Below are 17,700 nucleotides of genomic sequence, written 5' to 3'. Positions count from 1 at the left end.
TGAAAATGATGATTGAAACTTGAACATAAATCCACATTCCATTTTTCACAATATTAAACTTCTTTCTTGGCGATAACTGACAACAATCAAGCACCAACAGAGACAGTAATTACAATTTACAACTCAAATCAACAGTGTCAAGAGGGGAAGATACTAACAATATACACACCACTTTACGCTACTGAGTCTGGCTGAAGCCTATATGTTCTATATGCACACATCCTTTTACCATCAAAACACAAGCCATGAGCTGAGAGTGAGCAGCAACACCGAGGGGGGGAACGGGGGGAACCCACAATCATATAAACATCACAAGAATGAGGGTAGATACATTAAGTGATATATGCAAACTAATATTCCATCTCATTATTTGACTTTAATATCATCCTTGGTTCCAGAGGCATGGTTTTTTGAGCTTGGAGATTTCCCAATGATTGCCTTCTTTGCCTTCACCAGTGACTGCTTTACCTTCGACAAAATGGTATTTGACTGTTTCTGAGAGGGCTTAGCTGGAACTTCCTTTGGCAGGTCCTGGGAGGGTTTTGTTTGATCACCATCCTTGGTGGGAGGAGGCTCTATATTCTGTTTAGATTTTGCAACATCGTCATCGACTTTCTCCAATTTACCGGCATCTGTTTCATCCTGCTTTTCCTCCAATTTATCCCCTCCTTTTACTTCTGACTCATATTGCTTGGAATCTTTAAGTGGTTCATCAATAGCTCTAGTAACTTCATCTTGCTTTTCCTCCACACTCTCATCTTTCTTGGTTTCAACTTTAGCTGAAGTCTCATCTTTTATCTGTTCTCCTCTTTCATTTTCCACTGCAGGCTCAACATATTTCTCAGCTCCCTCAAATGATTTTTCTACAACTTCAGCGGGAGAAATAAAGCTCTCGACCTCCTCTTCAAGTGGTTGTATTGAAACCTCATTAATCACATTTATGTTTTCGTTTTCTTCAAGTTTCACCTTCTTTGTTTCATTCTCTTCTCCAGACTTTTCTGTTTCCACCACTGCCTCTTCTGCTAGCTTCTCAACCACATCAACCCCACTTAATTCTTTCTTTAGCTCCTCTTGAATTGGTTGAGTTGAATCCTCAGTTATCACATTTATCTTTTCATTCTCTTCAATTCCATCATTCTTTTCCACCTTCTCTTCCCCTACATGTTCCAACTTCACTGCTGCCACTTCTGCTAGCTTCCCAACCACACCAACCCCACCTACTTCTTTCTCTTGTTCCTCTTCAATTGGTTGACTTGAATCCTCACTTATAACATTCTCTACATTTTCCAACTTCACTGCTGCCACTTCTGCTAGCTTCTCAACCACACCAACCCCACCTACTTCTTTATTTCGTTCCTCTTCAATTGGTTGACTTGAATCCTCACTTATAACATTCTCTACATTTTCCAACTTCACTGCTGCCACTTCTGCTAGCTTCTCAACCACATCAACCCCACCAACTTCTTTCTTTTGCTCCTCTTCAATCGGTTTAGCTGAATCCTCACTTATAACATTCCTCTTTTCATTATCTTCAGTTTCAACATTCTTTGCCACATTCTCTCCTTCAACCTTTTCGAACTTCACCTCTGCCTCTTCTGTTCGCTTGTCAATTACATCAGCCCCATTTAATTCTTTCTTTTCATCCTCTATAATTTCCTTTACATCCTCTTCAGTCTCCACCTCCTTTTCTCCAACCGTGTCCAGTTTCACTGCCTTTTCGGCTAGCTTCTCAACCACATCAACCCTACTTATTTCCTTCTTTTGGTCTTCTTTAATTGGTTGAGTTGAATCTTCAGTTTCCACTTTCTCCCTTTCAACCTTTCCAGTCTCCGCATTCTCTTCTCCAACCTTTTCAGTCTCTACTGCTGCCTCTTTTGCTAGCTTCTCAACCACATCAACCCCACTTGATTCTTTCTTATGGTCCTCAGTAGTGATCTTTTCTGTGACTTCAGGTAGAGAAGAATCCCCTTCATCTTGTAGCTTGATTTGAGCTTCCCGACTAAGTGAAGCCTCTTCTGGACTTCCGATTAGACTAGGCTTGTCGTCTTTATCAGTTTTCCCTTCTTCCAGGAATGTGGGCTCCTTATCCTTACCAATTAAAGATCCTTCATCTTTTACTCTTCCATCCTCCACACTTTTCTCAGGCTCAACTTCATATTTCTTCTCTTCTGCTGTAAATTTACGTTGTTCTGGTTCGTCCTCCACTGCTAGACTAGGTGTATCGACTGTTTCAATTTTCCCTTGCTCCAAGAATGTGATATGCTCAACCTTGTCAGCTACAGGCCCTTCATCTTTCACCGTTTCATCCTGCACGAGCTCTTCAGGCTCCTCATCGTGTTTTTTCTCTACTTGAGAAAATTCAGATTGGTCTTTTGGTTTTTCCTCCACTTTTGCAATAGCAAGCTCTGGCTCTGAGTCTTTAATCTCTTTTAGGACTGTTGCTACTGACTCCTTTGGTTTCTCAATGGCTTCAACTGATGATTGAGGAGCATCAACTATCTTTGGTTGCTCCACTTGGCCTATTTCAATGATACCTACTGATGGTTCTATTGGTGCTTCTCCTACTACAGAGTCAATGCATGTCTTAACCTCTATTGAGCTCTCAGCAGCATCAGCCACTTGCTTTGGAATAGCGTGTGTTTGTGAATCTGCAATGGATTCATTTTCCACCTTCGTTTCGACTCCCACCGGAACATCTGGCACAGGAGCACCATTAGTCTTCTCAGCCTCAACTACAGGAGGCTCAATCTTCTTATGATCAACACCTTCAGACTCAGCTGGTGTTGCTAGACTTGCTGCATCCTCAGTTTTGGTTATTTCTTCTCCACTTCCTTGGGGTAAAGAAACACTTTCTTTTTCAGAAGCCTTTTCTTCTTCACTCACCTTCTTTTCAACTTGCTGAAGTGAATAAAAGATGATCAGCAGTAAAATAAATAAATCCATTGAGTAAGAGGGCTTCACATAGAAATAAACAACCTAGCCAAGTATTGCTAGGTGCATAGGTATTAATCAAACATACACAAAAGAGGCATTTATAATTTCATCCAAAAATAAATTTGATAAGAACTAGTTACTGAGATCTCTGTGTCCAATTCAAATAAGAAAGCCAACCACGTATGTGTAGAACTTGGAAATTTTTTTTTTGGTTTAAAAAGCTCTGCATCCTATTGAATAAGACATCTGCCATCCTCTGCTAAACAGAAGATGGCGCCCTTTATGCGTTATTCATATCTCTACTTGTTTTGAATTATTTTCATGGTAAAAAATTCAAAATATATCACTTGTTGAAAATCTAAAACACATATCACCTATCATCTTCATCAGGCTATTCATGATATGGATAGATTTTGAAACCCCTACTTTGAAAGTTGCATACCTATATATATATATATATATATCCAATATGAATATAAGTAAAAAGAAGGACAGCTCCAAATCACAAACCATGGAAAGACAAGGTTACTTGCATGATGCTCCAAGTTGGTATTCATGAAAAATATCAATTAATACCCAATAACATGAAAAATATAACAAATTAAAGCATAATCATAACTGGGTTTTGATGGATTATAGCTCACAAAACACAAGACAATACAACACATAAAATCAACTCTGGATCATATGAACTTTGAAATCCCTGAAAGGAGGATCATACTTGATCACTGAAGGAACTAACCTCGTCATCAGTGGTAGGAACATGATGTGATGCAGCAATTTCTGTAGCCATGAGAGGATCAAGAGCAAGCTTAACACTTGTACCAAGCAGCAGGAATTAAGATGTTCAAGTGAAAAGCAGAGGCAATAAAAAAAAGAAAAGAAAAGGGAAAGGAAAGGAAGAACAAGACTGTTGGCAACGAACAACCCAAATAAAGCCAAGTGATGTTATGGGAAGTAGAAGAAGATGGAGAGCTACCACACACAAATGAAAAACAGGTTGTCAATTGGCAGGCCACATCACATGGCCCTAGCAACACTGGCAATGATTAGGCTTACAAAACTAATTACTTTTTGTTTATCAACAGAAATAAATAAATATATATATATATACAAATGGAGCGACAGCTACAGTGGGGCGTGGACGGCACCAGAGCGTTCTGCGTTTTAACGGTCTGAAAATTATTTTTGGTTCAAGAACAAGTTGTGCGTCCATGTTGGGCCATGGCGGCCATGCACAGCATCAATAAATCCTATGAAGCTGGGATCCACTACGTGTAACTTATGCATATTTTTTAGTCTACGGAGAACTAGTTGAAGAAATACAGATATTTTTATTATTATCACAAATGTAGTTTTTAAATATTGGTAGCGAGGACTAGGAAGATTATAAACTCGATCGCAGGTATTTTTCACATATTTTTATTGAAGTTTGACTTGAGGATCTCTTGATTACGATTACGAAAATGCATTTAGACGAAATTTTTGCTTCTTTATGTATCTTGTGATTCTATTTCTATCCATGCGTTGTTTTTCTAATTTGAATTTTCTTTTATCATGACATATGAGGAAGTGGATAGTGCATACTATTATGTTATGGTGGAATCTGAAGAAAATTAGAAGTCCCAATCACATGTTATTAGACTTTGTTGGTAAACTTTTTATTAACCTTTCATATGCAAAAGAATCAAAAAGAGAGAGAAAAAGAAGAAAAAAGGAAAAAGTGAAGCATGTGGCTAACAACTGAGCCCACCAAATTTAAAAAGAAAAAGAACTGTGGGCCTCAGGTGCAAAGGCTTCATGTTGATGAGCGTTCTCTTTTTATTTCAAAAGAAGTACGACCCTCGTAGACCAAAAGCCCAGAAGTTGTTTGAGGGCATCGATGCAGATGGCATGGCAAGCTTCATAGCCATGAGGCTTTTCTTCCTTCCCAAAAATTAAAGACGACTGTAGCATTTAGAACTTCTGCAAGTCTAAGATTGTTAGGAATTTGGGTTTGGGCCTTTTTGTTTTCATCTCGATTTTTGCGTTTCAGAGACTTTATATCCATAATGTTTTTTTTTCTTCTCTTTTTCTTTTTATTTTTGTGTAAACCAAGATGCAGACCAAGACTCTAAGAAGAGATCCGATTGATATCACCATCACCATGGAGTAATTTTTGAGTGTTCCGAATACACAATTAGGGTAGAATTCTATAGTGAGGGCCTTAGATGAGGTCCTCACCACCATTAGATGGTTTGTTTCAAAGTTCAAACAGTCCATTGATTCAATTATCTTTGAACTTAGAACCTTTCAAAATGTAATTTCATAACTTATAAAATTGCATGCTGGATAACAAGATTCAAACGCTAGCCTGGAATCTGCTTAACAATGGGTTTTCTACTGACACCAAGTGTAACTTTAAGCATAATGCTGGTGCTTCTTCTAGACTGTAAACCAAAGCCAAAAAAGTGCGGAAGCCCTAACCAAGTGTCAGTTTCTAAGTAGGCTGTGCTAATGAAAGGGTTATGCCATGTTGGGCAAATGGTACATGTGAAGGGTGGTCAAGGAAAAATAATAATATCGAGGCGAATGCTAGATGCATTCACCATACGTGTGTGTGAATGATTGTCAACCATTCATATGCATTTATAGTAGAATTTATGTATATTAACGGCTAGCCGCCACCTACTATAGCTATCAAATGTTTTGCCAATGAGATATAGGAAGGGATGGATTTACCAATTAGGTCATAGTACTGTGATGGATTAGATTTTGAAAATCTGTCATGGACCTCCTATTTCTCCTCTTTTTTTCATAATAAATTTGATTAGACACCTTTAATCAAAATCTGTTAAGGAAAGCACCAATGAGAGTATGCCATCAGTTCTCAAAAGCACACTGATTGAGAAAGGCTCAATTTCTCATAGCATTCCCATTAGAATCTCAAACAGTTCATTAAGGGCAGGGGCTCTCCCCCAAAATTAGAAGTAATGATGTAACTGAGGCAAGAAAGTTGACTATCATTTCCCACTATAAAGCAAAAGCAAAGATGTAATTATTCAAGGATGGGGTACAAAGGGGAGCATTTCAACCAGACAAAGCTTTTTGATAATTGATGGGATTAATTAAATGGCTTTCAAACACACTTCTTATAATGTTGCCTTCTTGTTAAAGTCAATTGCCCAATGTACTCTGTAATTTAACTTGACACAAATCAAGGGCTACATCCCTTTTCTGCATGATTAAGTGTTGCTAATAAGCTATTAAAAAAAAACTAATACACGGGGATTAATGGTAAAGAACAGTGGCATTTTTACTTAATCATGATTGTTTTTGAGATCTTAAGCTTCCCTATATGGCAATCAAGAAAACGTCATGGCTCATGATGCTGATGCTCATGTTTCTATCATCATCATCACACTCTCTGACAAGATAATTAAGTTTAGTTGTGATTTAACTAAATCTCATGAGATAGCCATGTGCTTATGTTTCCAACTGGCGCAAATGGGCCAATTGAGTAGATACATTAAGGTCATCTCAAATGTAACCTTTCAAGGCTCTATTAGATCCATTTGCCCAGCAACACAATGTGGAGTGTTTCCCCACATTTTCTTTTTCCTTCTCACCTGTGTTTTCCATGTTGTACCAATTTCTAGCCATAAAATTTGGGCAATGGCTAAAAAGATATGTCCTCACTCACAAATCTTAATGCAGAAACATGCTTAATCACAAAAAACCCAACAAAAATCCCAAGAATCAGGAAAATTTTTCGGCTGCTGTCCTGGTTTTGCAAACTTTAGGAGAGAAAATGTGGGCAGAAGATTGGCTGCTGCCTTAATTTGCTTGGATGGAAATAAACATCTGTAGTTAAAAAGAATTTATTGAGCAATACAAGGTGTCATTCTGTGGTATATGGAGCAAGGTTTGCTCTTCTTGACTGTCAATTAGTTGTCTGTTTTTGAATTAAGCTTATGAAAAGATGGCTTCCGGGATAATGCAAAAGAGGGCATCTCCATCTTTCAAGGGCGTATGGATTGTGTCTCCCTCCATTTCAATGACTTTCTTTTCTAATTATGATCTTCCAAATCTTTCTTTCCATGAATTTCATTTACAAATTTCCCATCAACCAGGCCTTTTGCATCAGTGCCTTTTCTTTACTTAATTAGATGGTATAATTTACACTTGCTTAAATGATGAATTTGTTAAAGTAGTACTAATAGTTGTCAAAACCAGCCCACTTGATGACTCACACTTTGTCTAAGATACAGAGAACTAAATTTGATAAGACTAGCCAATCTTCTTTCCACAGAATATATATGCCTCAAGTAGTCTGAATTCTGGAAAACCCTTGAGTGGAAGATTTCTGTAAAGTGGAGCTCACAAGAATCAACTGGTGCAAAAGGGCTCTATCTTGTACAGAATGAAGAAAATAATGAGAGTAGATAACCAACTACATGTATGTTAAGTTGTTAACGTTGTTACATATCACTTTTCTGTCTAGCTAGATCACAAAAACTAGTTGCGTGACTCCACGTAACGGATTTAGGCCCCCTCTGATACCGTTAGTCACAAGCCGGGAGGCTTGTCATCCAACCCGAAAGACTAGCATGTTAGGTGATGCTTCCGGCCTACACCATCATTACCACAAGATCAAACTCATTCTTACCTGATGTGAAACTTAACTTGTGACACAATGCTGATGTACCAAAAACTGTTCACTGATCTTTTTCACTTGGTCGAAATTATGACTCAATGCTAATGACTTCAAATCAACAGAGAAACCATGACACACTTATAGAGGGTAATTTAATTAATACAGATTTAGAAACATGCAAAAAGATGAGAAAACAAAGAAAAAAGAAAGAGAAAAATGCATTGAGTTTAAGGGAAAGCTCTCAACACAATGATGGTGTTGTGATGACTGTTGAATAAACAAAGTCACTGTCTCCCCCCTATAAAAAAAAAAATTATAAATAATAAATTATTGATTTTACATCACATCACCACACAACTCTCTCTGCTGCAAAAGGCTTGCAGATTAGGCCTTCTTCTACTCAACGGTTCTCTTTTTCTCCTTTATGGCATGGTGCACTGTGGACCAATATAATAAGCTAGGATTAATTAAAGGGTAGAAATATTGATTAGCAAAGCCCCACAAAAACCCTTTTTTCTTAATGCAAGTTCAATTTTGATGTGTTCTTCCTTGCAACTGCTAAACTTGGGGGACCAATGTCTTGCCTTCATATGGTTAAGTTCTCGAGTATATTCATTCAATTCAACCTTCCCTACCCAAAATCCAGCTCAGCAACTTGTAATATACAAATGCACATTAATTTCTCGAAGCGATTTTGGATTAGATCTGTCCCAAGCTTTGTCTGGCCATGATTACTCAAAGTGCTTAAGAGACACCCCTTAATATGCACCTATTGTTCTTGGTGACGACTGCACAGTAATGTAAACACTATATCTTCATCAATATCAACTTGAATAAGTCTGTTCACCTGATTTTGCGGTGTTATGGTTTCATCGAAAAATTACTCCGTTAACAGACCACTATCTTCATCAATGTCAACATAAATAAACTCGTTTACAAGATTTTGTGATGTTACGGTTACATCGAAAAATTACTCCGCAGTTGCCTCATTAATTTAACCAAGATGAAAGAAGTTACATGTACAGCGGGCTACGAAATTTTAAAAACCTGCCAATCATTTGAGGACAGAAGACAGAGATTTTCATTCCCTAGAATGGAGGGTCAAAAAGATAAAAATTATTATAAGTTAGGAAGTAAACACACAGATAAAACCAGTTTCAATATGCAGATAATTAATTGATTAAATAAAAGTGAAAGCATAGAAATGACAGCAAAGCCGACAGACTAATAAACATATGATATATCAAGCAAAAAGAACAAGGGAATAAACATGTAACAATAGTTGACTTCATAAGAACAGCTCATATGGTTCATGATGAGGCATGGAGATTACAAGCATCTTCTCATGGGGTCTGTGAACCATTTTTAAAATGTTCTGAATTCAGACATTGCTAAGGTCAAGGGAAGCTTCATAATACAAGAACAACTTGACAGGCTATCACAGAAAAGAAAAAGAAGAAGTTATTATTATTATTATTATTATTAGTAGATTAAACCTCTTTCTAAAAATTTGGAATGTGTTTAAGGAAATTGTTAATTTATTTGGGAAAATTATTTATTATTCACCTGTTTGGATGTTTGTATGCCATGCATACTCTGCACATAGAATATTCTGCCATCCAGAACTATAAAAAGGAGATATATACATACTTTAGTCGTCACCTTATTTTGGCTTTTGCTTTTCTCTTTTTCTGGTTTTTACATTAATTTAGCTTATCTGTACTATTATAAAGAAGATTAATTTAATTTGTTCATATACCATTTTAAGGTCCTAGCGTACAACATTTGCCACTGTATATTTTGCTTCACTCCAATAATGCAATTGTATGCCAGTGGGGATAGCTCAGTAGGTTGAGCTCTTCCATCTCCACTCATGTGAGCAGAGGTTCGAAACTCCGAGGCACCCCCTTCCCCCAATCGCTTATACTAAAGAAAAATAATGCAACTGTATCATTCATAATACCAAAATTGTCCAATAGAAGCCTCTGCCAACAAAAGTTGTAGGTCTTTTTCTTATGTTTTTGCCCATATAGACAAACTCATACAGAATGGTAAAAACAAATTGTCTTAAATGAACTGATATATTGTTGTGAGAGCTCATCTGATGCAAATAATTTTAATAATTCAACCAATTTGTCTTCATTCAGATTTTAAAATACATAATCAACCAAGTAAAGGACAGCTATGCCTTTGTCATTATTTATTGTCATTTTCAATATAAAAAGAATGTGCCTGTAATTAGTAGTTACTTCTTTCATATTTTCATACCCTTAATTGGTATTACACATAGTAATACAAGTTGCTAATGAAGTCAGAAGACTGAATGAAATGGAAAGAAAATTAAGAGGTAAATTGGAAAACAAGGGATGCATGACAGAGGACTTGGCAGGATTTGAGTGATTTTCTAGGAAAGCATAAATAGACCCCAATTTCTTAGCTATATCTTGAAATATTCATTCTTTTGCAATCAATTATGAAACTTTTCAAAGTAATCATGATTTGGGGAAATTACGCAGAAAGCCAAAAGAAAAAAAAAAGGGAGGTCAATATAATACGAGAAGTATCTCACAGAAAAGTTAGTCAATAAAGGGGTGTGTAGCAATGGAGTTTTCTACTTTTAATAATACATATAATTAAAAAAATATTTATCATACAAATCTTATGATAAATAAGGGTTAAATCATACGCAAGAATTTACTTGATCAACTATTCAAATTAACAATCTAACAACATAATATGAAATGGTTTACAAGCGTAGAAGACGTTTCTAAAATAACGGACACTTTGAGCCTTAGTTATCATTCATTTATTACACTAGCCTATATTAGCAAAGGATACTAGTCATGGAGATTTCTTTTCAAGAGAAATTTTCCCTTTTCCAATTCACGTGGCTGTTTTTGTGTTAAGAATCTTTGGATAGAGTTTGATGAAATAGGGTATTGCTTAAAACTCAATACGAACTAAAGAGTTGTCATTTTCCATTTTTACCAAATATGTTTTGTAGACTGGTTCATTTTCATCACCTAAAAACTTAATTAACACGCGCCTCTAAGACAAGTTTTTTTTTTTCCTAGTCCAAGCTTTTCCATGGACGGATTATATATCTTTCAACAAATGCTCAAGAAGTGAAGCCAAATTCTTAAATTCTCAAACCTTGATGAGACTTGTCAAAGTCAAATAATTGGAGCTCCATCTCACTCATATGATCCTATCCATCAACTAGGCACTTTCAGTTGCAATCTGGACCGTCGGATAGCGGTGGAGCCCACTGTTTGTAGTTCAAGAAGCTGACTTGGACCCTGCAGTAGAAAGTAGAGGAACCAAACTCAAGAAAAATGAAATGTTAATTCAAAGGGGTTTGTGCTAAAATAGCCTTTTTTTACAACTTTTATTCTATAATAGTCCCCGTCTCATAGTGTCTTTTTATCGTCCCTATAGTACCTCTTTAATGCAAAGGAGACTATTTTAGAATAGAAATTGTGAAAAAAAGAGAGGCTATTTTAGCCAATTTCACTAATTTTCAAACTACAATCTCCAATCACCCTCATGAATGTGACTTCTCTCTTTGAGGCTCCTCCTATTAAATTGATTCCCTACCAGGCTGCCATTTCATTTTCTTAACTCCTTATCATCTCTCTCTCTCTGTCCTCTCTCTCTGTTCTCAAATTCCACCACTTCACTTCCTAGAAAGCATACATATCAAAGCCTCCTCTCCTGTTGCTGACAAATTCACATCAGGCTCTCTATACAAAAAACTTAGCCACTTTTATAAAGTTTCTGCCAGCATTGCAGGTGTCTTGGACTCCACATGGGGAGGCACTCTTGTTGCTACAAGCAGAAGCTAAGGAAAGGCCTCTGGTCTCCTGAGGAGGATGATAAGCTTCTCAATTACATCACCAAGCATGGTCATGGCTGCTGGAGCTCAGTGCCTAAGCTAGCAGGTACTCTAATTTGTCTTTTAATTTGCAAATTAAGGGAACAAAATTAGAGGTCTTTCTCTTTATGTGACATGTGGTATGATATATTGGCAGGTCTACAAAGGTGTGGGAAGAGTTGCAGGTTAAGGTGGATAAATTACCTGAGGCCTGATTTGAAGAGAGGCCCATTCTCACAGCAAGAAGAGAATTTGATAATAGAACTTCATGCAGTTCTTGGAAACAGGTACTTTATGTTAACTTGGTTTTTCTTTTTCCTTCTTCAATTCATCTTCTGGGCAATTAATAAAATCAATTCTGCTGCTACATGTCAGATGGTCTCAGATTGCTGCTCAGTTACCTGGAAGGACAGATAATGAGATAAAGAATTTATGGAATTCCTGCATTAAGAAGAAGCTGAGACAAAGAGGCATTGACCCCAACACTCACAAACCACTCTCAGAGGTACTTGATCAAGATGACAAAGAGATTAGCAAGCTCTCCCCAACCTACAAAAGCAATGAGAAAGCCTCTGTGGGATCAAATGAACTCAATCTTGCTGAGGCAGTGAATTCAAAGCCACCTGCAGTCTCCGAAAACCGGTACCCGGTTGAGGTTTCTTCCAGCTCCAAGGTCCTCAACAACAACAGTAACAATGGCAGCAGCAGCAGCAGCAAGAATTTGACTGCTGTTAATCCACCCACCCAAGAGTTCTTCCTGGACAGAGCTTGTACCACCTCACATGAAGGCTCCACCAGCAGTTGCAGGCCCTATGATTTGGTGGGGTATTTCTCTTTTCATCAAAACCAATCCAATTATGGATCAGATATGGGGCTAGCAGTAAATCCAAATACCACTTTCAGCTTCCTCAATCAAAATCCAAGGTCTTCTGAGATGCTACCGGTAGACTTCAGTTCTAGCATGACACCAAGTCTTCTTCCAACCATGTCATCAAGCTCATCAATCTTCACAACTCCCCCCACACGTGTGAAGCCTTCCATCAGCCTCCCCTCTGATAATTCATCCACTTGGGATTCGAACACCTTCAGCAACAATGGCAACAGAAGCAGCAGCAGCAACATGGAACTGCAAAGCAACAACAACAACAACAACAGCAACAGCTTCTTTGACAGCAGCGCTGCAGCTTTTTCTTGGGGCCTGCCAGAGCCTGTAAAATCTGACGATGCAGAAGAGATAAAATGGTCTGAATATCTCCACAGTCCATTTCTGATGGGAACAACAACAACCGCTATACAAAACCATCATCAAGCCTTTCAACATAATAATACATACACTCATGATCAGGTCAAACCAGAAACATCACAGTTTTTGTCAAACAGTTCAAGTGCAACAACAACAACTTCAACTTGGCACCATCAGAACCAACAAGCTTTTCAAGCTTCAGAGATGTGTACAAAGGATCTTCAGAGACTTGCTGTAGCTTTTGGACAGACCCTTTAGTTTTTATTATCATTCAAAATCATCAGGTGCAGGACAACCTACTCTATCTAGCTAACTTTGAGAACAAAAATTTCAACATCATCATCAGAAGTTGTCAGTTTGAGAGAGAGAGAGAGAGAGAGAGAGAGAGAGAGAGAGAGAGAGAGAGAGAGAGGGCTTGGAATTAAGACTTCTTCTGGTTTTACAATTTACAGGTGTGTGCTTATAGAATTTTCTTTTTATTTTTTTTGTAAATGTGTCCAATACCAAATTTATCAGCCTTTATATTTTCATTGTTAATCACCATATATATTGTGATATCTCCATCTGAGGTTTATGTTCATCCAAATCCTTAGGTTTGTGCATGAAATATATATTTCATGTTCTTCATTCAATTATTGCAGATTTAATTGAAAACAGCAAAAAACATTTATTGGGGTTCAATGTGTGGTGGATGAAAATTCAATAGTGGTTGTATATGCTTTTTTTCTTCCCCCTTTTGTTTTTTTTTTCTCGAAGAAATATTCTACTGACGTGGAATGTCATGTGATTCTTGTCACACCAGCATAGGTCATACAGTACAAGAATTATGTAAGTAATAAAATTAAGTTTTTCCAAATATACAAAGTTTCAACCACAACCAGTATCATTACTTTCACTTTCGCCTTCACCTTTTCAAATCTGAAGTCCAGAGCTGATTGTGACTCCATCTGCAAGATATCCAAATATATTTGGTTTCCTGGGATCCATTCTTTTAATTTATATTTAGATGTTATATATATTATTTGTATATACACATCACTTTCTTTCCTGATCCTTTTCACATTGAAATAATATAGATAGAGAAAAATTATATTTTCCAGTGCAGAAATTCAAGCGGGCATTTTTCTTAAATGGATGTCTATCAATGTCTCCTAGAGATGGAGATGTTTTTCACTTTTCATGTTTTTAACAGTCTTTAAGTCACTTCCTCTCCCTCCAAGACTCAATGGCTGATGAATACATGAAATAATGGTTGTCTTCCTTTTACTACAAGCTGATAAAGTTCATGGTGTGCCAAGCATAAATAAATAAAAATAATAAGGGAGGCAAGGCAAGATTCCCACATCATAAGTTTATAGAAATCCACCTGCTAGTACTGGTGAAGAAAAAAATATATATATGAGAAATGACTTGCAATGCAACAACGGCCATAAATTCTTGTCTGATTGTTTTTCTTGGGTGACAAATAGACTAGAGTTATCTTCAAGACATGAGAGCTGAAGAAAATTTCCCATTAAGTACAAAAGAAAAATGAGGAGGATATTTAAGTGTACAGTGGCATGGAGGTGGAGGAGGAGGGAGGTGACATATTGTGACAAAGCTAGCTATAATTTTTCGTACTATAATATATCACAAGACAAGAGCATACCGTGTGCGGTGTCCCTAGGGTGGGCCTAAACTTTTACTACTTCTGTGAGGAACCACAGAATTGGGTCCCTCCAAGATGCTGAAACTTCAAGAAAAGAAGTAAGGAGAGAGAGAGAGTTTTCAGTGGGATGTGTAGAAAGAAGATAATAGAAAAGACTCTGTGCAGTGCACGCTCATCAGAGGAAAATTCATAACAGTGAGTGAGTGAGTGAGTGAGTGAGTGAGGGTCCAAAAGAAAGAGAGGTGAATTCATCACCAAGCATCTTTCTCTTATGGAGGAAGACAAGGGTAAATCTTGCTCTAGGGAATGAAAACAGATAGGGAAAACATATATAAATTTATATGAATTCATAATTGACAATTCGGGGACAACCAATGGTACATAGGAGAATTAAAGTTAGTTAAAGAATAAAAACACAGAAAAGAGAAACAATGTGCATGCATGCCTGTAAAATCATGATATTACTCTGTGTATACATTGACTGTTCTGGCCTTGGAATTATCTGGTAAATTTTGAATTTTTTGTCAATACAAGCAATAGACTAAACTAGGAGAGGGAATGGAAGTTTCTCACACACATACTACCGAGATCTTTTTTCGCGGGACTAGACCCCATCGGCAAAATTTGAAAACTTTCAATTTGAAAATTTCATACCAAAAAGGAAAAAAAGAGAGATGACAATAGAGCATGGGTTGGGTTTAGGGTATATTTCAAGGAAAGCCTATTCAAGTAAAAAGGCCACGCCTTGACTGTTCTGGCCTTGGAATTATCTGGTAAATTTTGAATTTTTTGTCAATACAAGCAATAGACTAAACTAGGAGAGGGAATGGAAGTTTCTCACACACATACTACCGAGATCTTTTTTCGCGGGACTAGACCCCATCGGCAAAATTTGAAAACTTTCAATTTGAAAATTTCATACCAAAAAGGAAAAAAAGAGAGATGACAATAGAGCATGGGTTGGGTTTAGGGTATATTTCAAGGAAAGCCTATTCAAGTAAAAAGGCCACGCCTTTCCTCCTCTCAAATACACGACAGGCACCATTTTGTTTGTCCATGCACACAGACATCATTGTACAGTTTCCCTCGTGGAATATGTCTAAGTATTTTATTTTTATTTATTCGAATATTTTTATTTATTTATTTCAGGGCAATATATAAATGTTATATGTATGGTGTATATATATATATACTTGCATGTGAACCAAATTATTGGGTCTATCTGTTGGGGCCCTACAAATTAAAGAGTGTTGGTAAAGAACAAAAAGCATTGCAAATATTGGCCAGACCGAGAGAGGAGAAGATGGGATTACAGTAATGCAGTTGCCAAATTTGATTTCTTTTCTATTTTTAAAATCTTAAAACAGCAAGATAACCCAATGTTTTAATTTAATTTAATTTAATTGGAATTCTTACTTTTCTTTTTGTCTAATATATTAAAGCTTAATACTTTCTATCAACTGATGAGATGAATGTGTTCAAAATCATTAACGCAATGATGAGTTCTGCTCTGTGGAGGAGATGATGATTTTATGTAAAATATTATTTGTCAGAAGATTTTGTTCTGCTGCAAAGATTTATATATATCTCAAAGCTACCACATATAACCCATATATGCACAGAGAAATCAAGATGAACAAGAATTCAGGCACAAGTCAGGAGACTTGAAATCAGTAGGGGAATTGTGGTTTCTTAAACTCTACAAGTTGACAAAAACATAATAAACAAAGTTAAATATGTTTCTTGTATTAGAATCAACTTTCATGGAATGTTCTTCACCTAAACAGTTTGAGGTTCAGAAGGAGATTAAAAAAGATTAAAAATAATTGGCTGTTCTTTGTTGGCAGAGATTCGATCGAAGAATCTGCAGCACAGAAAAACCAGCATCTTGTCTCTCATTTTGACAATATGCAAGTGCATGGCCTAAACATCAATGCCAAATGAAATGCATAAATCTTTGATTTAAGAGCACGGCTATTCGCTACTAGAAAAGCTCCATATAAATCACAGATACATTCAAAATACTTGCTAGAATGAGCCCATTTTAGGCAAATTGGCTCATTTCTTGTAGCTTGTTCCCTAAGTTGATTTGGGTCCCTATAGTTTTCAAAGAATTATTGATGAACCATCTAATAAATATTCTTTTGTGGCCATTTAGTTTTTGTTCTGGTAACAATTTATTCTTATAAAGACAAAGGTTTAACAGTGGAACTATGAGCCCCACTGGTAGCAGAAATCTCATGTCAAGTACAAGCATGCACAAAGTCATCTATTTATTTATATATGCGCCTTGGGAACATGGGAGAACTATATATAAATATTACCTCCCATGACTTTGAGGTGTTGTTAATATACTTCCTTACCAACTGGCAAATTGTTAATTGTTAATATCATGGGAAGTACTTTTTTTTAAGTACTTGATATTACTTTGATTTTAAAATTAAAGCTAAGTATTATTTAAACCACCACCGTTTATATTTCAATGTTTAGATTATTTTATGTGGATTGAAACTTGAAAGCATAAGAAAACACCAAAAAAACTTTGGCCCTGGAGAGCAATACAATACAGACTTACATTATTCATGAGCTTTTGTTCATCCCTGCAGACAATCAAGGGGTTAATGATAAGGAATCTTATAATTAATCATAATCCCAATAATTCGAGAGAAAGTCTCAAATCTTGGCACAATCATTGATGATTGTTAATTTTCAACTCCCCAAAATATGAATTGAGGGCAATTTGATTCCTACACACAAGACCTTTCTCTAGCTAACATTAATTATAATATGCTGCAAATTATGAAGGGTAACATGGCATTAGGATCATTAATGCAACACATATCACAAATTAAATCAACTCTCTTTGTCTGGTTTCGAACCATGTATATTTTTATAATCAGAACACAGAACAGAGAAGCAGTTAAAGCAAATAGGATATAACAAAGCAGAGAAGACTTGTATATTTTTATATATATGTAGAGAGAGAGAGAGAGAGAGAGAGAGAGAGAGAGAGAGAGAGAGAGAGAGAGAATATAAAGATACATACAAAGAGAAGTCTCTGAGTCTTGGTTGTTGTTGAAGAAAGATACCAATTGATCCCTACTTTATCAGACGGAGGAAGATTAAAACAACTATTTATCTCATAGTTCATAGGCTAGCTTTGCAGGGTTGATGATGTTCTTTGTAAAATACAAATCACCACGGGTTGTACGGCGGCAATTTGCAGTGGTTTTTTTTCTTCTTTTTGCTTTTGATACAGTGTAAAGGGTAGAATTGTTTAATCTGTACTGTATGGAGTAGTTCTATGTTCAACTCTCACAAAATACTGTGCGATGCATTAAACCACAGTAACCCGACATGGATAT

General features: G+C 36.6%; 2 protein-coding genes and 1 long non-coding RNA gene across 3 annotated transcripts; 1 reads left to right on the top strand and 2 right to left on the bottom strand.

The window, feature by feature from the left end:
- LOC109949941 (titin-like) lies at positions 10 to 3,983 on the bottom strand. Its single transcript, XM_020566960.1, has 2 exons — positions 3,677 to 3,983; positions 10 to 2,898 (listed from the first exon to the last, which is right to left on the bottom strand). Exons 1-2 carry the CDS (start codon positions 3,725 to 3,727, stop codon positions 367 to 369), a joined length of 2,583 nt encoding a protein of 860 aa, XP_020422549.1. The 5' UTR covers positions 3,728 to 3,983; the 3' UTR covers positions 10 to 366.
- Positions 10,527 to 11,756, bottom strand: LOC109949456. The gene is made up of 2 exons (XR_002271922.1): positions 11,649 to 11,756; positions 10,527 to 10,869 (listed from the first exon to the last, which is right to left on the bottom strand). It is a non-coding gene; the product is annotated as an uncharacterized LOC109949456 (long non-coding RNA).
- LOC18772237 (transcription factor MYB86) lies at positions 10,960 to 13,345 on the top strand. Its single transcript, XM_007207553.2, has 3 exons — positions 10,960 to 11,511; positions 11,602 to 11,731; positions 11,820 to 13,345. Exons 1-3 carry the CDS (start codon positions 11,379 to 11,381, stop codon positions 12,943 to 12,945), a joined length of 1,389 nt encoding a protein of 462 aa, XP_007207615.1. The 5' UTR covers positions 10,960 to 11,378; the 3' UTR covers positions 12,946 to 13,345.

The sequence above is a fragment of the Prunus persica genome, chromosome G6, assembly GCF_000346465.2.
Source record: "Prunus persica cultivar Lovell chromosome G6, Prunus_persica_NCBIv2, whole genome shotgun sequence".
NCBI lineage: Eukaryota > Viridiplantae > Streptophyta > Magnoliopsida > Rosales > Rosaceae > Prunus > Prunus persica.
The sequence above is the reverse complement of the archived record's forward strand: the minus strand, read 5'-3'. Positions and strand labels throughout refer to the sequence as shown.

Coding starts and splice junctions, on each gene's coding strand:
- LOC109949941 (XM_020566960.1), bottom strand. CDS start 3,727: ATGGCTACAGAAATTGCTGCATCACATCATGTTCCTACCACTGATGAC. Junction 2,899..3,676: donor TTCCTACCACTGATGACGAG/GTTAGTTCCTTC, acceptor TATTCACTTCAG/CAAGTTGAAAAGAAGGTGAG.
- LOC18772237 (XM_007207553.2), top strand. CDS start 11,379: ATGGGGAGGCACTCTTGTTGCTACAAGCAGAAGCTAAGGAAAGGCCTC. Junction 11,512..11,601: donor CTCAGTGCCTAAGCTAGCAG/GTACTCTAATTT, acceptor ATATATTGGCAG/GTCTACAAAGGTGTGGGAAG. Junction 11,732..11,819: donor CATGCAGTTCTTGGAAACAG/GTACTTTATGTT, acceptor GCTACATGTCAG/ATGGTCTCAGATTGCTGCTC.